Source organism: Onthophagus taurus, chromosome 11 (genome assembly GCF_036711975.1).
Source record: "Onthophagus taurus isolate NC chromosome 11, IU_Otau_3.0, whole genome shotgun sequence".
In the NCBI taxonomy this organism is placed as follows: domain Eukaryota; kingdom Metazoa; phylum Arthropoda; class Insecta; order Coleoptera; family Scarabaeidae; genus Onthophagus; species Onthophagus taurus.
Genome location: NC_091976.1, coordinates 26171292 through 26195055, shown reverse-complemented (window position 1 = coordinate 26195055; position 23764 = coordinate 26171292). Strand labels below are relative to the sequence as shown.

Below are 23764 nucleotides of genomic sequence, written 5' to 3'. Positions count from 1 at the left end.
TAATTAATGGTACTAAAATAAATATATCCCTTTCTTTAAACAAAGATACAATTCAATTTAATCAATGATTAATAAATTTTTTTGAAAAATCAAATTATTAATTAGGATTAAAATTGATTAAAATCTAATAATTTGAAGATATAATAGATGGCGCTTTACAAGTGAGTGTTGGTTACCATGGTAACCGCGTTGAGTACAAAAGTCTAAACGTCAAGTTGTGCAATGGAGGAAAACCTTCGAAGTTTTTTTACTAATATTTTAAGTAAATAATTAATAATTAAGTTAAAAATTTGATAAAGAAAATAATTTTTTAGGTTCATATTCTGGGATAAATTTCTCCGAAGAATCGTGGGACAAATATGTTAGGTGTAAAGAAAAAATGTTTGATTTTGTAGATAACGAGAACACTCTCACTCTTTTTGCGTATATTTTAAAAGATAATGATAATGTAAAATACGTGGAATTACAAACAGAAGTAAGTAAGAGACATTAATTATTTATAAATTGATTATAATATTGATTTTTTAGTTTGGTAATAATTTTGAGAAAGTAGTAGTTTTTTATAAGATCAAAAACGTGGTTTTAAACAAAGAGAATGTAAGCGATGTCGTTGAGATTACCTCATTAAAAGAATCAGGAAATCTAGGTTTATATCACAGTCTTAATAAAGTTTTCACACCTATTTTAAATAAAGTAAGTAGCAAACTTTAATAAAAAGAGAATATTTTATGATTTTATAATAAATTTAGGGTAACAGAAAGAGTCTTGCACAAAATAACGTTGAAAAACAATTATTTCAACTTCAAACTGGGCTAAGAGGAACAATTTTAAGTGGTTCTTTGGATTCGGATCCATTAAAAAACGTTGATAAGTTAAGCTTAAATGGCGAGTTTTTTTAAATTATTTATTTAATTATAATTTATTTCTTTATCATTTTTAGTCATATTAAGTTTGGATAACGAAGTCGAATTTTGGGTTAATGCAATAAATAATGCTAAAAATAAAAATGAACGTATACAATATGAAGAAATTAAAGAGATTTTATTGCCACTTTCAAAAGATTTTGGGTAAATAAGTTTTAAATAAAAATTTCATTTGGTTAATTTGTTAATTTGATTTAGAGTAATCGATGCTTTACCAATAATAGAAGTAGAGGATTTATTGGAGAATGCACATAACACTTTGGATGACCTTTGGAGACATGAACCACCTTTTCCTAAAGTTAGGATGGAAAATTTAATGGAAATAATCGGTAATTCAATTGCCCCCGTTTCTTTTCGTTGTCTTTCTCACCTGTTCTTCCTCCACCCTTTTTAAACTTTTTTATTAACTAAAATTAATTTTTTTAAACAGCTTCAGATGTTATTCACTCAATAAATAAAGAAATTACAAAAAGGGATCTTTGGTTATTGGATTTTAACACAGCTTATGATATTTTAAACATATGCACAACTGTTGGTAATAAATGGATAACTTCTTGTAAACAATTAACTGAAGTTTTTTGGCCGAATTATTCCTTACATATTTGGACGGGCGAAAGTTTTGTTCCAACGAATTTGAAACATCTAATAAACGGATTAGAAAAGATTTTAAACATAAGAACAATTCACAAACAATTAGTCCGACTTTTGACAATAAATGAACAACAAGATTTAAACGTAGATAACATGTTTGAACCGTTCAAAAATCTTCAAATTTTAAAATATAGCCCTTACACCGAACAAGAATGGCGAAAAGCTGAAAAACAATTTGAGTACATTGTTCAACCTGCCGAAACAAGAGTTGCGATGAAACTAAAAAGACAATTAACTCATATGAATGCTAATACTCGACAGTTATTACACGAATTTGGTCGATATTCCGAGCTAATTTGTCGCCCGTTTGTTAAACAAATCCTTCAAAATGAACGTCAGTATTTATTAGGGGCTTTATTGGAATATATCAATAATATAAATGAAAATTCTGAGGTTTTAATTAGTACGAGGTACGATGTACCACAAGTTATTATTGATATTACTTCGGTTAGGTTAAACGAAACAAAGGTAAATGAAATTTTGAGGATTTCCGAAAAAGTTCTTGATGACTTGGAAATGTATGATGAATTAAAAAGTAGGGTTATTGAAATTTTGGATGGTTTAAAACAACAACATAATGAGTTATTTGAAAATTGGGCTAGTGATGTTTCACAAAGAATTAAAAATAATAGTTTAAGGTAATGTAATGTTAAAAATTTTTTTATCTTAATGTCTTTTTTAATTAGTTTAAAGGAGACTGAGCCAGTTGTAAAATTTTCCGAAAATAAATTGATGAAAGTAAATTATTCATCACGTTTAGTAACATTAGTGAATGAAGTAAGACAACTTTCCGCGATGGGGTATAGAATTCCGAATAATATTGAAGAAACAGCGGATTTGGCAAGAAAATTTATGAAGTATGCAAAAGTTTTAGAACAAGTATGATAACTTCCGTTGTTGAGGTAATCTGATTTAAATGATCTAAATAATAATTCTTTTAGATAGCAAATTTTCATAATACAATTGGGGATAAGATGATAATTTCACAACGTCCAATGATGTTAGCAAGCGCAGTTAATTTATCAAAATTAGTTCAAGAAGAAGAAGTTGTTTATTGGGAGGATGTAAATTCCGTAGAAAAATACATCGATAAATTAAAAGGAGCCGTTGAAAAATTATCGAATCAAAATAATATGTTGACAAGTTTTCACCATCAAGTTATTAAAAAAATAAAAGATCTTGAAAACGTCGATTTAATCAAACATTATCAACGTTGGAAAGATTCGACGAAATCAATCCGGGAAATAATGACCCAAGTACAAAATAAAGGATTCAAATCGTTACAAAATTGGAAAATCGATTTGGATAAACAACTAGAAAAAGTGTTGGAGTTTCAATACCTCAAAAGTTTATCAACTGTGCATTTATATTTACCCGAAATTTATACCGATTTAATTTATCGCGACGGAAATTTAGTTTATTCGCCGGACGAAAATGTTTTAAAAGAAAAATACGATTTACAATTGAAAAGATTTTTGGATATCCCAAAAACTTTTCGGGGGATCTCCGAAACGTTGGATTTTTTTTCAGGAGTTATCGAACGATCCAAATACGAAATCGACAAAGTTAATAAAAACACCGAAGAACTTTTTGACCAACTCAAATCGGTTTCTAACCATTGGAAATCTTGGCTTACCTTAGAACATTTAGACGCAACAAAATTAAACGTTTGGCAAGATTGGGACATACATTTTAGAGCTTCGAAAGTTTTCGGACAAGAAATTGCTAAATTACCAAGGTAAAAAATAAATGATTTATTTATGTATATTATATATTAAAGTTGTTTGTTTTAAAGCACTGAAGAACGCGTTGGATGTTTTATAATCGGTTTATCACGTCTTCGTAATGATTTCGAATCGCATAATAGAAGTTACTGGGATACTTTAAGAGTTTCATTAAAAGATTCGATAGCTCAAGATGTTGTTAAATTACAAATTTACGTTGATAATTCAACTACAACTTTAAATAAACAATTAGTTACTGTTGAAGAAATTGGTGAAGCTGATGCTTCTCATGCAAATATTTTACGAACAAGATCAGAAGTAAGTTTATGTATATATATAATGGGGTTCCTATAGCTTCTGCTGCATCCGCATTTCGATCTTCTGCCTAGATAGCCCGTCTAATCACTTGAATTCAGGATGTATTTGGTCTACCTCTTCTTCTTCTATGTTGAGATACACATCCAAACGCTCTTTTGGACCATCAATTGTTATATATACTCTGTGCGCCCGTCGTCTAATTTCTTTATTTGCGACATTTTCCAGTCATGATACTTTTTAGAAAGTTCATTTCCACCATTTCAAGTTGCTTCTTTCTTTTCACAGTGAGCTACTAGCATTCAGACCTGTATGTTATAATTGGTTTTACTACTGATCGGTTCACTGTCATTTTTGTTTCCAGTTTAATCTGACTTGACCATAATAAAGATATCCTGTTCTGGATACCATTAGGAGATGTTTCTTTGTCCAAAATTTTGTTGCCCAAATATATTTCTTGCACCATCCTATTTTGTTGTTTATTTGTAGTTCAGGATCACTTCTGCTTAAGACCTTTCGTTGTCTAAAAGGAGTCAAATATTGAGTTGTTCACTTTAAAAACTCAGTTTACTACTCCTGGGGTCCCTATAAATGTTTCAATTGGATTGCAAGGGATTTAATTGATAACTTTTTCATGGTTCATGGATGACGGCTAAATGGGTGGTCAAATCAAGATACAAGACCTTAGGTATACATGACCTACCTACTTTCCATTACATTTTAGTACTGTTCTGTAAAATTTTTCCATACAACCTATGTAACATATATGCCTTGATAATTTTGGCACAACCTTTTATTCTTGTTTTGAACATTTGAGATGATATAAGCTAACTTCCAACTTTCTGGAATATTATCTCATTTCAACATACACCTGTTGAAGAATTTTGCCAAAAATTCGTGTAATATCTCATATCCAACTTAATGAGGATATTTCCTGAACAGAGAGTCTTTCCATTTGTTGATTTTCTCTCAGTTCCACCAATTTTTGAAGTTTTTCTGACCACCAATTGGGATATCTTTCGTTTGAAGCTTTTCTGTAACAAAGAGCTTCCAGTGCTGCTTCATATTTATCCATTTCCAAAGTTATTATCTGCTCATTTACCTCATGCCAGCTCTTCATATGCCTTCTCAAACTCCTATGCATTGCTATCGATACACCTCTTATGACTCTTGAACTTTTTCACCCCACTATATATGTGGATGTAGTTACCTATCATATTATTTCTTCATTTTCATGAGGACATATATCGCTTTCTATCTTTCACAGTTCCTCAAAAACTTTCCTGTTTGTTGCTGTTCCCTGAGGTACACAACGTACACTGGAAGTTGGCTTTGCTGGAATGCTTGGGTTGGGCAATCTTTACCACCTCTAAGATCCAAAAACCAACCATTTCACCCCGTTTAAATTTTAACCTTTTAATATTATTATTTTTTAATTTAGATGGAAGAATTATACATTTCAACTTGTATGAAAGCGAAAACTTTGGCGACTTGGAATCGGGAACAAATTGATTCTGTCGTTCGTCTTCAAGCTGCTTGGGATCGTTTGAGTAGTTTATTAGAAAATCATAAACATATTATCTCAAAACAAGTAATGCTTAAATATTTAATTAAATTACATTTTAATTTCGTAAATTATTTTAGATTGAAACTGTAAAAACAACTTTAAATGTAGCGACCGAAAATTTGCATAAAGAATTGGAACGATTTGAAGCGAAATGGGATCAAGTTAAATTTCGGCCACATTCTGGACAAATCGCTACTAATACTTTAATTGATCTTAATAATTATTTGTTGAATATGAAAGAAAAAAGGGCACAATTTAATTTGTTGATGGAGCAAAAAATTAAGATTAAGGAAGATTATGAAAAGTTTAATTTGGAAGTTCCTGATTTTTCTTTATCCGATTCTATTGATTTAGATTTAAAAGATTTAGAAGAAACTTGGTCGCTATTTGAAGAGTTTTATTTGGAATTAGAAAAATTAAATAACGAAGAATGGATAGTTTTCCGCAAAAAACTTTATAAATTTGAAGAGTTTTTATTCGATTGGCAAACGAAATTACAAAAAATGGAACCAACACCTTTAGTGACACGCATATTAAAAGAAACCCAATCATTTCAAGATCTCCTCCCAACCTTAAAACTCGTCCGAGGAGAAGATTTCATGGACACTCATTGGTTAGAAGTTTACGAAGTCCTCGAAATCACCCCAAAACCCATCGATATCTTATATTTAAAAGATTTCCTTTCAATTCCAAATTTTTCCGAGAAAACCAAAGATTTGCAAAATATTTGTAAAAAAGCTGCGAGTGAAATAATCGTTCGACAAGCTTTGGCTGAATTGGATCAATGGGAGGTTCAATCAAGGTTTATTTTAACGGAACACTTAGATATTAATAAACAACCCGTTTATTTAATAAAAGATTTTAAAGAAATTTTGAACCGAATCGGAGATAATCAAAGTTTATTACAATCGGTGAAAAACTCAGCGGATTTTCAAAGCTTTTTTGAGCGCGCTTCAATATGGGAGAACAAATTATCCGATTTAGATAATTATTTAACGAATTTAGCTCAAATACAAAGAAAATGGGTTTATTTAGAACCAATTTTTAACACTGGAACTTTAATCCATGAAAAATCACGTTTCGAACGACTCGATAAAGAATTCAGGCATCTTTTGAAATTCGTACGTGATGATCCTCGAGTATGTTCGTTGTGTAGATATGGTAATGTTAGATCGATGTTGGAGAATTTACAAGATCAATTAGGGCGTTGTCAGAAAAGTTTAGATCATTTTTTGACGGTGAAATTATTAATTTTAATTTTAAAAGAGATGTTATGTATATCTTTTATTTTTGGTAGGAAAAACGAGAAAATTTTCCCCGATTTCTATTTCTTGGTGATGATGATTTATTAGAAATCGTTGGGCAATCTAATAAAACAAACGTAATTCAATCCCATTTAAAAAAATTATTCGCCGGGATACACAGCATTAAATTCGATGAAAATGAGGGGTCGATTGTTGCAGTTCAATCTTTGGAAAAGGAAGTTGTCGAATTAATCGATTTGGTCGATATTGGAAAACCAGTTGAGGTATTTTCTTTTATTAATTATGACGTAATGATTTTTGAAGTTAATTTTTTAGGTTTGGATGAATGATTTAGTTGAATCGATGCAAAAAACTTTAAAAAAGTTATTAACCGATTGTTTAAATGAAAATCAAAATTTAGACCCAACAAAATATCCATCACAAATTTTATGTCTCGCTGATTCGATTAATTTTACTTCAAAAACTGAAGCTGCCATTTCAAATATGAGCTTACCTACGTTATTAACTAATTACAAAGTAAATAAAATTAAAATTAATTAATTATTAATTATAATTTTTTTTTAGTCCCAATTAGATTTTTATACATCAACTGAAAAAAATGAATCGGATGTTGAATCACAAATTTTAAACTTAAAATTAAAAGCTTCAATATTAGACACGATCCATCACATCTCAGTTATTGAAGAGTTAATTAATGAGAATGTAACGAAAATAACTGATTGGTTGTGGCAAAAACAATTAAGATATTACTCAATTAATGGAAAAATTTCTATCAAAATGGTTAACGCTGAAATGGAATATTCTTATGAGTATTTAGGAAATAGTCCTAAATTAGTTCGAACTCCTTTAACAGATAAATGTTTTTTAACATTAACTCAAGTACTTCATTTTCTTTTTCTTTGTTAATACTATAAAATCTCGATATAACGGACAAAATATTTTTAAGTCATACTATTAATATTATCTATTCTATATGTTCATAGATAAACTCGGGGTAATCCTCGATTTGTCTATAGGATGTATAAATCAAGGACGGTAGTTCTAGTTTTAATTGTTATTCAGGGCTAGATTGTTGTATATTTTTATTGAACTAAAACTCGAACTAACTCTAGACCTAGAACTAGAAACATTCGGATTTAGCCGTCTTAAGAGACGTGCGGCTAAATCCGAATGTTTCTAGTTCTAGGTCTAGTGTTAGTTCTAGTTTTAGTTCAATGACAAATATACAACAATCTAGTGCTAAATAATCCGTTATATCGAGATTTTACTGCACCTCATTTTAATAAAATTTCTTTAAGGGATTACATTTGGGAATGGGGGGAAACCCTTACGGCCCCGCTGGAACTGGAAAAACCGAATCAGTAAAAGCTTTAGGTTCATTATTAGGTAGACAAGTCCTAGTTTTTAATTGCGATGAAGGAATCGATGCCTCATCAATGGGAAGAATACTTTCTGGACTCGTAAAAACTGGAGCTTGGGGTTGTTTCGATGAATTTAATCGCTTAGATGAAGCGACATTATCAACAATAAGCATGTACATACAACCCATTCAAATTGCGTTAAAAGAGAAACGAAATCACGTAGTTTTATTAAATAAAGAGGTACAAATTAATCCAAACTTAAACACATTTTTATATATTTTTTTTAAAGATGATTTTAAATAATCATTGTGGAATTTTTGTAACATTAAACCCAGCTGGGGGCAGTTATGGTGGAAGACACAAACTCCCCGATAATTTAAAACAATTATTTCGCCCAATTGTTATGAGCCAACCAGATCACGAACAAATCGCGAAAACTTTGCTTCGATCTGATGGATTTAAAAATGCTGATGTGATTGCAAAAAAATTAATTGAAATTTTTAACTTATCCAGGTAATTTCATAATAACTTTTTAACTATTCTACTAATAATATTATTTCTTAATCTTAAGCCAATTACTAAGTAAACAACATCATTACGATTGGGGGCTGAGAGCTTTAAAAACTGTGCTAACAAGTTGTGGGCAAAACATGAAACGAAACAACCAAGAAAATGAATTAAATCTTGTTGTTCGAGCTTTAAGAATGGATACGATTTCGAAATTAACTCTAAATGATAGTAAAAAAATTGATGCGTTAATTCAAGATGTGTTTCCGTCGATTTCTTATGATATTAATGATCAGCAAGGTTTATGGGATATTTTGGGGAATTCTTGTACTGAATTAGGACTTAAAATTAATCCGAGACAAGTATTAAAATTTTTAATAAAAAGTTATTTATGTATTAATTAATTATTTTAATTTTTAGTTGGAAAAATGTGTTGAGTTATACCAACAACTCCAACAAAGAATGGGAGTTGCTATCGTTGGGCCATCATCTTCAGGAAAAACAACGATAAGAAATATTTTGTTTCACGTAAACTTTATAAAATACTTTATTAAATTAATTTTGATTATTTCTTTTATTTAGGCTTTAAATAAAATGGGAAAAACTCTTAAACAAAAAATTTTTAACCCTAAATCTTTATCAAGAACTCAACTTTTAGGTCAAATCGATTTAGATACTCGCCAATGGATCGATGGAATTTTACCAATGTATAGTTTACAAGTAACATCAGAACCATTAGAAACTTTTTCTTGGATTGTTTGCGATGGTGATATCGACCCAGATTGGGTGGAATCGTTAAATTCAGTTTTAGACGATAATAAATTGTTATCGTTACCATCCGGTTGGAGAATACAATTTGGCCCTAACGTAAATTTCATTTTTGAAACGCACGAATTAAAAAACGCTTCGCCAGCGACCATATCGCGAATGGGAATTGTTTTTCTTGAAAGCAAAGATAATTTGGTTAAAGATGTTTTGGAATCTTACAACATTGAAGGCGTTTTTGAAAGCTACATGAACGATTATTTTTATAAATCAATTAATTGGGTTGAAAATAATTGCGAGATGATTATGAGGAGATCCAGTTTGGGTTTGGCGAAAAGTGCGTTTTCTCAAGTAAAAAATTCTTGTTCGAAAGCTGAGTTTTGTGTTAATTTAATTAACGGGTTGATTTGCCAAATTAATGAAGAATTTAAGGAAGGGTTAACTCAATATGTAATTAATATCTAATTATTATCTAATTTAAATAATACGAGATTATTTATTTTTTTAGATTTTTGATTCAACTGATGAATCCCCACCGAAATATCTTTCAAATTTATATTATAACGAACAAGGGAATATCGATACTTACAATTCAAAACAAATAATTATTAGAGATGATTTAATTATAACTGGAGAAATTTCTTTAGCTATGAGTTGTATCAGAAAATGGCTAATTCCTGGAAAAGAAGAACACTTTCTTTTAATCGGTCCTCATGGATGCGCTAAAACTTTAATTTTAAAGCAAGTTTTACAAGAACGGTCTGATATTGATCTCGCTACGGTTCATTGTAGTGCTTATAGTAGTCCACAATATTTAATACACAAACTAAAACAGGTAAGTTATAAAATAAGTTTTAAAATAATGTTGGATCTTTTGATACAAGAAATAATCTCTAATTTGTTACAGCATTGTATCGTTGTAAATAGCAACAAAGGAAGAGTTTACAAACCAAAAAAAGGTCACTTAGTGATACATTTTAAAAATATGCATTTGTTAAAATCTGATAAATGGGGAACAAATATGGTGGTGGAATTTTTACAGCAGGTAATAATAAATAAAATTTTGTTCATAAAAATATAACAAAAACTTCCAATTTTTATTGACATCCTCAAAAAAATAATACAATTCAACCCAAAATTATTTTTTTTAATCAATATCGGAAATAAGTGGATCAAAAATATTATTTTTCTTTTTAACCCCTTTTTTCATAGACATAGCGGAAACATTCGTTTCAGTTTTATTAATTTTAATTTTACTTTCAACAACTTTATTTTTAACCTTACTAACTTCGTGTTTGTACTCAGATTCGGTCGTTTTCGTGTGATAATTCTCTTTATCGGTTTTATCGACGGTGTACTCTTTAAAACTTTCGTATCTTTTCTCGATTTCCGTCATCGTACTTTCCCAATCTTGAAGATTCTTTCTTAAATACTTTTCGTTTTTTTCTAAACCATCAATTATTTCTCTAGCTTTAACATATTTTGAATTTAAAATTTCGTAATCACCTTCGATCACATTCAACATATTTTGCAAAATTTCTTTTTCATTCAAAACTTTTTTATGTTCCTCGACAAATCTTTGTAAAGTGTATTCGTAATTTCTTAATACACTTAACATATCTCTTATGTATTTTCTGTGTTGTATCTCACCTTTTAATATCGCATTTTCTACTTTTATATTTACCAGTTCATCGGTGTCATTTAAATATGTTAAGTCTTTCTTTGTTTCCACATTGTAAACCTTAAAATGAAATGTTTTAAGATTGGATTAATTTTTTTTGAGCAATTACCTTCATAATATCTGTGAATATGTATTTAATGAGAGTTGCAATGGGGATACATAGATAAACCATTAACATCGGTAAAAAAGCGTAGTTATAAAAAAAGAAAAAAGTACTTTCCGAATCTGTACTAATCATTTTGTTTCTTTTACAACAGGTCATGGTTTACGAAGGATTTTTTACTGAAACTCTAGAATGGGTTGGATTGGTTAATTTTACTGTTGTGGGTACTATGTCCACTCCTAATAATTTATCAATGCGATTTTCTTCATCTGTACATGTTTATGGTCTCGGGTAAGCTTTTATTATTTCAAAATGTGACAAATTTCAAAACATTTTTGATGAGGTTGTTATGGTTTTCTATACATTAAAAATGATTGACAGCTTTTTATTTTGACATATAATGATATAAAATAATAAATAACACAAAGTGCACCAAAAATATATAAATAATTAGTATGTTAGGAAATAATTTTGATCGATAAAAACATTTTTTGTTATATATTTTCATTAAACTAAAACTAGAACTAACACCAGACCTAGAACTAGAAAATATCGTAAAATAGCGTCTGAAGACGCACGGCTAAACCCGAAACTTTCTAGTTCTAGGGTCTACACTGAGAAAAATGATATAGAAAATTGAACTAAATCAATTTAGTTGTTAGACAAATAGTCATTTTTGCTAGAAAATTTATTCATTTACCTAACGTAATTTAGCTGACATATAAAATTCTAATTAGCTAGTCAAATTTATGATAGTTAATTTATCTATTCACTGAGGAGATATAACTAATTTTTAGAAAAAGAAACTACATCGTGGAAACTATTTGATAAGTCTAGTTGTTGAGTAGTTTAGTTACCTAAAGTATTTGGTATTTTGTTCTAGTCTGAATATCTGTATACATTTAACAATGAAATATTTTACCTAAATGGACAAATGTACTATTATTAAATACTTTATTTAAATGTATTTTAGTCGTTTTGTCTACCTGTTTTCATCGTTACATCGATCGTTTATAGAAAATATATCTTAATACAAAAATTTAGGTACGACGTCTATATTTAAGTAATAAAGCTATCTTACTACCATTAATAATAAAAATAATATTAATAGTAAAAACATCTATAAATATTATATAATGAAACTAATTTGATTAGATATTTATAAGATACATTTTCCGATCATTTATCTATCTTAAATTATCGAAATAGAATTAGTTTTTATAACTAGTAGTAGTAGTTAGGTAATTTTTGACTAAAAATTCTAGATAATATGACTAAATTTTAGGTAGTATTCCTACATTATTTTTCTCAGTGTAGTGTTAGTTCTAGTTTTATACTAGCACTATCACTAGAACTAACACAAGACCTAGAACTAGAATCATTCGGGTTTAGCCGTCTTGAAAGACGTGCGGCTAAATCCGAATGTTTCTAGTTTTCGGTCTAGTGTTAGTTCTAGTTTTGCACTAGAACTAACACAAGATCTAGAACTAGAATCATTCGGGTTTAGCCGTCTTGAGAGACGTGTGGCTAAACCCGAATGTTTCTAGTTCTAGGTGTAGTGTTAGTTCTACATAGCAACAGTGCTAGTCTAAAACTAGTACTAACATTAAACCTAGAAACATTTGGGTTTAGCCACACATCTCTAAAAACGGCTAAACCCGAACGATTTTAGTTCTAGGTCTAGTGTTAGTTCTACATAGTAACAGTGCTAGTGTAAAACTAGAACTAACACAAGACCTAGAACTAGAATCATTCGGGTTTAGCCGTCTTGAAAGACGTGCGGTTAAATCCGAATGTTTCTAGTTCTCGGTCTAGTGGCAGTGGTAAATAGCGCTAGTTAGCATAAGATATTAAGAACTAGAAATATTCGGGTTTAGCCATCTTAAGAGACGCACGGCTAAACTCGTATGTTTCTAGTTCTAGATTTAGTGTTAGTTTTAATTGTTATTCAGCGAAAAACTTGATTTTTATAATTTTTTATACATTAAAAATGATTGACAACTTTTTATTTCGGTATATAATAATATAAAATAATAAATAACATAAAATGCACCAAAAATATATAAATAATTAATATGTTAGGAAATAATTTCGATCGATAAAAACTTTTCTTTTCATTAAACTTCTTAATCGGTTGTATTCTTTTTTTGAGTTCTTTATCTTTCTCATCGATCATCTGGAGAAATTCGTTACGAATTTTCTCTAATTGTAATTTCAAAACAGTTTTTTCAGTGGATAAAGTTTCCAAAGTATTTTGTTTTGAAATTAATGTTTCAGTTAAAGATTGAACTCGTAATGTTAAATCTATTTTTTCCTCGGATTTGTTCATACCGTCTCTTAAAGTATCGCATTCTTTACGTTTTTCTTCAAATAACTTAACTTGGTTATTCAATTCCAAAGTTAAAGCTGTAATTTCTGCATTTTTATCTTGATTTTCTTTATCTAAAGAAATTCGTAATTTTCGTTCGTTTTCCAAGTTATTTTGTAAATTTTTAAGGTCCTTTGAATTAGTGTATTGTGAATTTTTGTATTCATCATGAAGACAATTTAAATTTTGTGTTAATGTTTGAATTTTTAGTGATAAAACGCGATTTACCTCTTCAAGATATTCAATGTTTTTTTGTAAATCTTCGTTTATTTTTATTTTATCCGGAATTTCTTTTACAAAGTTAAATTCTTTATTACACAACACTTTTTGTACTTTATTTTTGTAATCAATCATTTCGTTTTCAACTGTTAAAACGCAATTTCTAGCTTGCTCAACTTGACTTTTTAAAAATTCATTTTCATTATTTACCTCGGAAAAATTATGTTGTAAATCTAATAATTGTCTTCTCAATCGATTATTATAATCTTCCAATTCAATATTTTTACATTCATAGTTACTTTTAATCATATCTATTTCTGTTTTATACCACTCAATATTTGTTTCTGACTCATTTATTAATTCATTTGATGAATTGGAATTGGATAAATCAATGAATTGATTTTCTTGTATCATATAATTATCTTCTGGTATTTGTATCGATAAACACACTTCTGAATCTGGATCGTTAGTTTCGTTAAAAAGATTATTAGCACCTTTATCGATTTTATCTAATAGCGTTTCAGTTTTTATTGCTAAATCTTGTAACCAAGCCATAATTCTTTTAATTTTTTGGTCATGACAGTTTATTTAACCTTTCAAACTTGTAAATTTTATATTGTAATTTCGCAATAGCGCCATCTTTCGTTATTATAAAAACCTGCCTGAAGATGCAGGGCTAAACCCGAAACTAGTTCCTGATCTAGTAATTTTATAATCATTATATTAAAAAATTTTTTTAGATTACCCGAATTGGACAATTTAACAAAAATATGTAATCATCAATTAAGTAAAGTTATAAATGAGATTTTACCAAAAAATGAAGTTTGGAATAAACAAAAAATTTTAAAATTAACGAATACAATTCTTACAATTTATGATAAGGTAATAATAATAAATAATAAAAAAATCCTTTTAATTAATAAATTCTTTTTAAGGTTTGTGAAACGTTTACAACAGCAGAAAATGAGCATTACAAATTTAGCCCAAATGACATATCGTATTTATGTAAACAATTACCCAGATATAAAAACGAATCAAATCAAGACATCGAAATTTTTTTGTTGGAAATTACTTTTTATGAGTGCAGATTTATATTTGGAAGCCGCTTGATCTCTTTTGATCACCGATTAACGCTCGATTCCATCCTAAAAAACGCGTTTTTGAGCGATTGGGGAAAATCAAATATTTTGGATAACTTGCGAAACCATTTTTATGTCCCAACCTTTACAATATCAAACATTAATAATTCTTTATCAAAATTAAACAAAGACGATTGGATAATTTTATTAAAAAAAGGAATCCTTCAATACGAACGTGATGGTTGCAAATTAAATTTACTATTTATACCCGAATTATTATATTTAACCTCAATTTTAAGTAAAACTATGTCTGATAACGAAGGTAATATTTTATTAATCGGCAAAATGGGCGTTGGAAGAAAATCTGCCGTTAAAATCGTTTCATCTTTACAAAATTCTAAATTGGTGATACCAAAAGCGAATCAAAAAACGTTTTTTAATGACTTAAAACAAGTTAAATAAAATTTGAATTAGATTTAAAACATTTTTTTACCAAAAATATTTTAGGTACTACAATTATGTGGAGTTGAAGGAGAAGACGTCCATTTTTTATTAGAAGACCATATAATGAACGATAATTCAATAATTAATGCCGTTAATACATTATTATGTTCAGGAGAAGTATTTTTATTTCCAATTTAATTTCTTAAATCACCTAAAATACTTTGTTTCAGATTCCGGGGTTATTCAACGATGCCGAATTAGATTCTATGTTAATCGGTTTAAAAGATGAAGCTTCGAGGGAGAATTTTGAAGGAAATTTGTTTAATTTTTTTATTAAACGTAATTAATTCCCAAAATTAATTTAGTGTAACATTTTAGTTATTGATGATATAACTTTTTATGCAGGTGTAAAACAAAAGCTTCATATAATAATATGTTTGGATGAAAATAATGATCAACTTTGGAATATCTTATCAGAATGTCCAACGATTTATCAAAAATGTAATATTGTGTGGATTTCGCGATGGGAAAATTCATCAATGGAGGAAATTCCTACTAAATTACTTAATGAGTATTAATTTAAAACATTTTTTTTAAATATATAATTCTCTTTTTATTTAGATTGGACCCGGATCATCTATCAATAACAAAATATTTCCCCGACATTCATTCAACAACAAAATCAACACCATTTAGATACATTGAGTTAATACAAATTTACAAAGAAATTTACATTCAAAAGAAAAACGAGATTTTAAAAAAACAAACTAAATTACAGGTAATTAAAAATATTCAACTAATTCTTTGTTTTTATAAAAAAAATCGTTTAGGCTGGGGTAAAAAAATTAACAGAAGCTCGCCAAATCGTTGATGAATTAAAATTAAAAGCGTCAGAACAACAATCGAAATTGGCTGAAAAACAAGAAATGGCAAATTCGGCTTTAGATATGATCAGTAATACAATGAGAGACGCTAATAGTCAAAAGAAAGAAATGGAAATTTTAAAAAAAGATACTGAGAATGAAAACGTAATGTTACAAAAGCGACAAAAAGACATTGAAGTTGAATTAGCGGAAGTTGAACCTTTAATAAAACAAGCTAGCGCGGCTGTTGGGAACATTAAAACTGAAGCTTTATCAGAAATAAGATCATTAAGAGCACCACCTGAAGCCATCAGAGATATTTTAGAGGGTGTTTTAAGGTTGATGGGGATTCAAGATACTTCATGGAACAGCATGAAAACCTTTTTGGCTAAAAGAGGAGTTAAAGAAGATATTAAATCGTTTGAAGCTAGCAGAATATCACCGGAAAGTAGACAATCCGTTGAAAGATTATTAAAAAATAAAAGTGACAGTTTTGATCCGGCCGTTGCTAAAAGAGCTTCGATCGCTGCCGCACCTTTAGCAGCTTGGGTAACAGCAAATGTGAGATATTCTCATGTTCTCGATAAAATTAAACCTTTAACGATGGAAAAAAATAAATTAAAAAGGTAAATATCAAATTAATTAATTAATTAATCTATTTTTTAAACAATTTAGAAACTTGGAGCAATCAAAAGATCAATTGGGAGTGTTAAGTGCTGGTTTATCAGATGTCGACGCAACAGTTCAAAAATTAAAAGAACAACTTTCTACTTATACAAAAGAAGCTGCTGAAATTGAAATTGGATTAAAATCGGTTCAATCAACATTAAACGCGGCTCAAATTTTAGTTGACAGATTAAATGATGAATACGAAAGATGGAAAGAACAAGTAATAAGAATTAAAAAGATTGTTTTAATTGTTTAAATGTTTTGTTGTAGCTAAAAAATTTTTCGAGGGAACTCGAAAATTTACCTGGAAATTGTTTGATGGTAGCTGGGTTTATTACTTATCTTTCGGGAGAACCAGAAGATATTAGATTGTAATTTTACTTAATAATAAGATATCTTTCAACTAAAATTAAATCACATCACTAGAACTAACATTAAATGTAGATCGAGAAACTTTCTATCGACTAATAATGTCGGATCATGGAGCATAAGAGGGATTAAATAAGATCCAATGAAGATTTCTCCACCCGGAATTGACAAAAATTGGCCCAATTAATTGTTTATTAACCCAAAAGTTTCTTGGTCTACTTTTAGTTCTAGTGATAATTTTAGTTCAATTAACACCGGGCGTAAAAACCTTCATATTTATAATAAGACATTTTTTTAGGAACCTTCAAAATACTTGGAAAGATATCTTAACAGATATTTCCCATTTAGAATTTTCTTTCGAGAATTTTTTATCATCCGAACGCGAACAACTCCAATGGCAAAGTGAAGGTTTAGGATCTGATCAATTATCAACTCAAAACGCGATTATTTTATTGAATGTAAATAATTTTTATTTAGAAATTTATTAATTTGTTATTAATTTAATTTCTTTTATAGACAAGAATATTTCCATTAATCATAGATCCAACATCAACCGCAATAACATGGTTAGAGACACATTTTCGACAAAAAACTATTGAAAAAATCACCTCGACATCCCCCAAATTTATAAACACCTTAGAATTATCGATTAGATTCGGAAAAATTCTTATTGTTGAAGACCTCGAAAAAGTACCATACGAAATGTTACAAATTTTTAGAAAAGAGTTTGTTTATCAAGGTGAGATTTCCAAAATATTTTAATTAAAAAATTTTTGATTTAAACTTTGTATTTAGGTGAAAGAAAAATGATTAATTTATGCGGAAAATTGATCGATTTCCACCCAGATTTCCAAATATTCCTCAACACCCGCAACACACAATTTAAAATCCCAACAGATTTAATTTCTTGTATTTGCATCGTTAATTTTAATATAACTCACTCCGGATTATCAGGTATCAAATTAATCAACAAAAAATAATTAATTAATTTTATAATTTTAGAAAAATTATTAATGAACACGGTAAGACAACAAAGTCCTGAAATTGAAAAACGTCGTAAAGAATTATTAAGAAATCGCGAAGAACTGCAAGAAAAACAATTTAATCTCCAAAATCAATTATTAGAGGATTTAGCGAATTCGACTGGAAATATCTTGGAAAATAAAGTATTAATTAAATTAATTCGTAATTAATTTATTATTATTAAAATAAATTTTAGGCTTTATTGGATTCTTTAAACGAAACTAAAGCAAGTTCAAACGACATTAATCAAGCTCTCGAAGAATCAAAACAAATCCAAGAAAAATTACGCGAAGAGGTCGAATACTATAAAGATATCGCTTCATTTGCAAGTTTATTATATTTTGGAATCTTAGAATATTCCAAAGTTAATGTCCTTTACACCATTTCAATAGCATCTTATATTAAATTATTTTTAAAATCAATTTTAGCAACAGGAGTAAGTACAGAGTATAATAGACCTCGTTAGAACGGAAAATATTTTTAAGTCACAGTATTAATATTATCTATTTAATAGATAAACTCGGGGTATTTCCCGCTTATTCGGCGCTAGATTGTTGCTTATGTTTATGAAACACTAGATACACTAGATGCTGCTTAACCTGAATATTTAATACTAAAATTAATCCGTTATATCGAGGTTTTAGTGTACTTTAACTTAAAATAATCTAATTTAATAATTTTTCTTAAGGAAATCGAAACAACTTTATGTTCCCAACAAAAATCTTTACTCCAATCAGTTTATCATGTCATAGGAAGAGGATTATTAAAATCGGACCGATTAAAATTTCTTTTACATTTAATCCACAAAGTTTACCCCCATCAAATATCTGACGATGAATGGAGAACATTTTTAGGCATCTCAACGAAAGAATTAAAAACCACAACTTCAACCCCATCTTGGATTCCGGATATAATTAAACCAAAATTGCATTATTTCCAGCAAAATCAACCCGAACTTTATGAAAGCCTCAATTTAAACGAACAAACTTTATGGAATTCTTTCATAAATATTGATGATCCTGACTTAAAATTCCCCCAACATTGCAAATTAAGCGAATTTCAACGCGTTTTGTTAATCCAAACATTAAAACCGGATCGAATTTACTCGATTTTACTCCAATTTGTAACACGTATTTCCGGTTTAAAAACTATCACCATTGAAGTACCCCAATTGATTGAAATTTACAACGAATCGACTTGTAACGAACCTATTTTGGTTTTAACAACAACCGGAAACGACCCATCTTTAGAAATAAGAAAATTAGCTGAAAGTAAAATTGGTTTAGAAAGTTATGATGAAGTAGCAATGGGGGAAGGACAAGAAAATGAAGCTTTAATAAAGTTAGATGAAGCGATGAAAAAAGGAAGGTGGTTGATTTTAAAAAATTTACATCTTGTTATTAAATGGTTGCCGATTTTAACGCAACATTTAAAAAATGAGGTTGATTTAAAATTTAGATTATGGTTGGTTACTGAGCCTCATGATGGGTTTAGTCCAGTTTTGGCACAAAATTGTATGAAAATTGCTTATGAAGCACCCGCTGGGATAAAAAGTAACATACAAAGAACTTTTTCCACCTCAGAATCGAGTTACGTGAACAAATTAACACCAAGTGGGACAAGAATTTTTTTCGCTTTATCTTGTATACACGCTTTATTACAAGAAAGAAGAATTTACATTCCACAAGGATGGTCAAAATGGTACGAATTTTCCGATTTAGATTTAACAACATCAATAAAATTAACCGAAAAAAATTGGTCATCCCAAGCTAACGCAATTTCCTGGAAATTCATTAAAGGATTATGTTTAGATGCCGTTTACGGCGGAAGAATTGAAAACATTTTAGATTGCTCAATTTTAGAGGCGTATTTAAATCAATTTTTAAACAACGACATTTTAAGTCACCGTTGGAAACCTTTCGGAATAAATAATTCAATCCCAATGACTAACAAAATACAAGAATACATCAACTTTATTCAACAACTACCAAACAAAGATTTACCGAGCTTTTTTGGACTACCCGAAAATATAAATCGATCGTGGGAGTTAAATATGGGTAGCAAAATAATCGGCCAATTAAGGGGATTATTAGAATTTAAATCTATCGAAAAGTTTAATAAAGAATTATGGCAGAAAGGTTTAGCCCCATTAATTAATTTGTGGAAAAAATTAAATCAAGGCCAAGATTTCGTTAAAATTAACTTACAACATTATCGTTTTAAAGAAAATGATTCCCCCATCATAAATTTCTTACAGGAAGAATTTTATAACGCTTTAGTTTTGATACAAATCGTTCATAAAGATTTTACGCAACTTAATCGAATCATTAGAAGCAACACGATTCCGGATAATTACAATTTTAAAAATGGTTCGTTGTTGTTAAATTTAAAAATGCCCGAAACTTGGTTGAAATTGTGGCAAGGACCGAATGATCCTAATAAATATTTGAGATATCTTATCGTTAAAACGGTTAAAATTCGAAATTGGCAAAATGACGATTTAGATGTTTTATTGAAAACTCCAATTAATTTATCTTTAATGTTTAATCCTGAAGGGTTTTTAGCAGCTTTTAAACAACATTTTTCTAGGTAAATTGATTAGACTTATATCTTTTTTTTATATAGAAGCGTTTAGATCTTCAATGTTATTTTTACTGAGAATTCGTGTTTCTTTTCTGTTTCGCAATAAATAACTCGGTTTAAGATGTTGATTTGGGTTGATAAGAATTTGAGCAAAAACAAAAAATCGCGAAATTGTATCAATTAAACAAGTATGCACCTACCTTGACGAACGATTATCCAAAACGAATTCTTGTGACTGCAATTTTGACCATTTAAAACGCATCCCAGCACTATAACATAATAAATTAAATCAATAACTAGTTGTTTAAATAAATTTATATTAATGTATACCTATTTTTAGAAAGCGAAAAATTCCATTAGATGAACTCGAAATATCTACAAGTTGGAAACCAGTCGAAGATTTTCTTCCACTCGAAGGTCTTTTAATTTCGGGCGCTTTATTCGATGGGTTTAGTTTAACAAATTGTACAAGTGACGCTGAAAGTGCTAACCCAGTTCCTAATTGTTACTTTGGGTTTATAAACAAGGTAAATAAATTCCATTTTTTTCATCTAAAAATAATTTCGATTACAGACCTTTATTTATGTATTAATGGAATGAAATCTTACCTTTTAACCCTTTAACGACCGTATTTGTAAGCAAAATAAAGTATCAAATCTGACTTGGTCCTGAAAGGGTTAATACACTTAAGTGTATCTTTAAGCTATATTTATTAAAATGGGATTACTTTAATTGCATTAATACATAAATAATTTTAATTTTAATACAAACACTTGATTGTTTTAGACACAAAACATCATCAGCGAAAAGATTCTTCAAGTACCTTTATATTTAACCTCAAACCGGATCAAAAAAATCAGTGATATTCAAGTATCTTGTGATCCGAATGAAAGAGATAAATGGATATTTGCCGGCGTGGCTTTCCTTTTAACATTTTAATTTTTAAACTAATATAGTATTTTGTATAATTATAGGAACAAAACGCGAATTAATCACCTAAATCGATTAACAAGAAAAAAATAATTTAACAAATAGGAATATTTGAAGCAAAATCAATCGGTGAAGAACGTGAACAGCTTAAAATAGAAATTTTGGAATTCGCATTTTTTGTGCATAAAACGATGATGCGAATTTCACAACGTTCGAGTAAATATTTCCATTTTAATTCGCCTTTTTCATGGTCGGACATATTGATAAACTTTTGTACCTAAAAATTCAATTTATACTAAAAAAAAAAAATTTTTAATTAATTTTTTTTACCGAACAACCCAAAATTTCTTCCGCGGTCGTTCCGACTAATCTACAGTTATTAATCGACCCGGTATGATCGCTTAAATTAACTTTAACGTCGAAAGTCGTTTCTAAATCGACCATTTCAATTCCTCTCGATGAAACACACTCCTCATTTTCGCATAATTGATTATTGTTAATGAGATATTTGCATCTCTTACTAAAAATCATTTTTAAGTTTTCTTAAGCTTATAAAAAACAAATAAATTGTACCATCTTGTCGTAGTAACCGGAAGTAAACCATCCAAATCCAAGTGGCTCACCATGCAATATAATAAAGCCACAAAATGTCTATCATCTAATCTTCTTAGATTTGATGAAGACATCATTGAATCAACTTTTTGTTGAACTTGATTAATTGTCATTATATTTTTAATTGTTGTTGCTTAAACAATAAAATAAATTCCTCTCAAAAATTCTAAATTACGCATTAAACTTACGATTATATCTCGACATTAGCTGCTCTATAATATGAGACGGAAGTAAAGGAGCAGTTGAAGCATAATTCCTTAATTGTTCGGCTTCCTGGCCGATTGGGTCTTCAGTTATAATTGTTCTAGATCCAATTACAGGCATTATAGATTTATGAAAATGACTATACTCAACTTTAACGTCCGCGAGAAATAAAATTGTTGTTCGAGGTTTCCAAAAACCGATTCTAAATTAATTCATTAATGACAAAAGTGAGAAAATCAATTTGTTTTAAATTAAAGAAACCTAGCGATTAATTCTGGATCCCAAGTAGTCATTCTCACACCTTCTGAAGTGTGATCCAACACGGTAAAATCACGAACTTCTTGTTCTATACCTGATTTAGTTTTAACATTACGAACTACGCCTATAGAACGGACAGCAACTAACATATCAACATATTTTGGAGCTAAAATTAATCAATTTGTTAAAAATTAAAAATTAATATCAAAAATGACCTGATGTAATATCGCGAGATTGAACATCAGCTATTGTTACAAAAATAGCTAAGGGTTTAGTAGGATATCTCAATAAACGTAAAAATTCATTAGGATTTTGATATCGAGTGATCCTCGATTGATTATCATATAAAGTTAATGTATAAGGGGATGTAACCGTCGGTCGAAATTGTTCCCCATGGTTATCGATGGCTCTTATAGAAATCCTTGGGCGAGTTACTTCGACTAAAATCAAAAAAGAAACGGGGTAAGAGATAATTATTATGATAATTAAATTAAAAATTACTTACCTACATCTCCGATTTGAAAGGCTTCGGCTAATTTCCATATTTCCTCACCTTGCCCCCAAAACGTACAATTAATATAATCCCTAGGGGTATCGCGAAGCGTAAAATTCCAAACTCCGCGTTCAGAAATGCCATCTTTTCCTGTGCTTGTAAATTTCCTCGGACGTTGTTTCGCAATTATTATACCTATTATCAATACGTTATTTAAATCCGGTTCTAATTGTTGTATCATCAATCGGCGAAGTGCTATGCTTGAAGTTTCCATAGTTCCACGAAAATAATAAACTTTCGACAACGATTTTAAAACGAATTTTACAAATTTGACAGATCAAAATTATAGTACAAATATTCGCCGTAAGGGGAGGTTAAAAATTTTAAAAGTTTGTTAATTCATTTATGTATTATTATTATTTATTTAAAATTAAAAACTATTAATTAAATTAATTGGTAATATGATATTTAAATGATAATTGAAAAATAATATTTAAGAAACATTTAAGATAATTTCAAGGTCCATTTAACGATAGAGGGCAGTACTGTGTTCAATTCTGTTTTGATTAAAAAATAAAATTTTAAAAAGTGAAATAAAATTATGTTTTTATTTGCACATATTTACGTTTTGTCTGTTATTAAAGGATAAGACATGAAAAAGATATATTTAAGTCTGATATGTAGATATGATTGAAATGATTTAATTACCCCCACTAGATGGCGCTAAAAATACGGATAACTACACATGTATCGATATGACAGATTTGAAATTTGACATTGCTAATTAC

The 23764-nt window shown here is 29.2% G+C and overlaps 3 protein-coding genes across 3 annotated transcripts; 1 reads left to right on the top strand and 2 right to left on the bottom strand.

The window, feature by feature from the left end:
* The first annotated feature begins 164 nt into the window (after positions 1–164).
* LOC111417641 (dynein cytoplasmic heavy chain beethoven) lies at positions 165–22192 on the top strand. Its single transcript, XM_071200504.1, has 40 exons — positions 165–262; positions 315–475; positions 529–693; positions 750–885; positions 941–1067; positions 1122–1252; positions 1354–2212; positions 2261–2453; positions 2516–3312; positions 3370–3616; positions 5055–5204; positions 5258–6418; positions 6478–6708; positions 6761–6961; positions 7010–7324; positions 7744–8046; positions 8096–8319; positions 8378–8675; positions 8734–8841; positions 8896–9528; positions 9587–9913; positions 9986–10123; positions 11017–11153; positions 14190–14331; positions 14385–14981; positions 15036–15149; positions 15203–15311; positions 15378–15543; positions 15594–15750; positions 15803–16461; positions 16511–16724; positions 16775–16875; positions 17172–17331; positions 17390–17612; positions 17669–17827; positions 17876–18039; positions 18093–18332; positions 18585–20485; positions 20820–21006; positions 21266–22192. Exons 1-40 carry the CDS (start codon positions 223–225, stop codon positions 21416–21418), a joined length of 12528 nt encoding a protein of 4175 aa, XP_071056605.1. The 5' UTR covers positions 165–222; the 3' UTR covers positions 21419–22192.
* Positions 12868–14110, bottom strand: LOC139431770 (GRIP and coiled-coil domain-containing protein-like). The gene has a single exon (XM_071199928.1). It carries the CDS (start codon positions 14002–14004, stop codon positions 12868–12870), a length of 1137 nt encoding a protein of 378 aa, XP_071056029.1. The 5' UTR covers positions 14005–14110.
* Positions 21289–23302, bottom strand: LOC111417646 (meiosis specific with OB domains hold'em). Its single transcript, XM_023049981.2, has 7 exons — positions 22989–23302; positions 22699–22923; positions 22487–22649; positions 22210–22427; positions 21983–22154; positions 21740–21929; positions 21289–21686 (listed from the first exon to the last, which is right to left on the bottom strand). The coding sequence occupies exons 1-7, from the start codon at positions 23248–23250 to the stop codon at positions 21504–21506; spliced, it is 1413 nt and encodes a 470-aa protein (XP_022905749.2). The 5' UTR covers positions 23251–23302; the 3' UTR covers positions 21289–21503.
* Between the last annotated feature and the right edge of the window lie 462 nt (positions 23303–23764).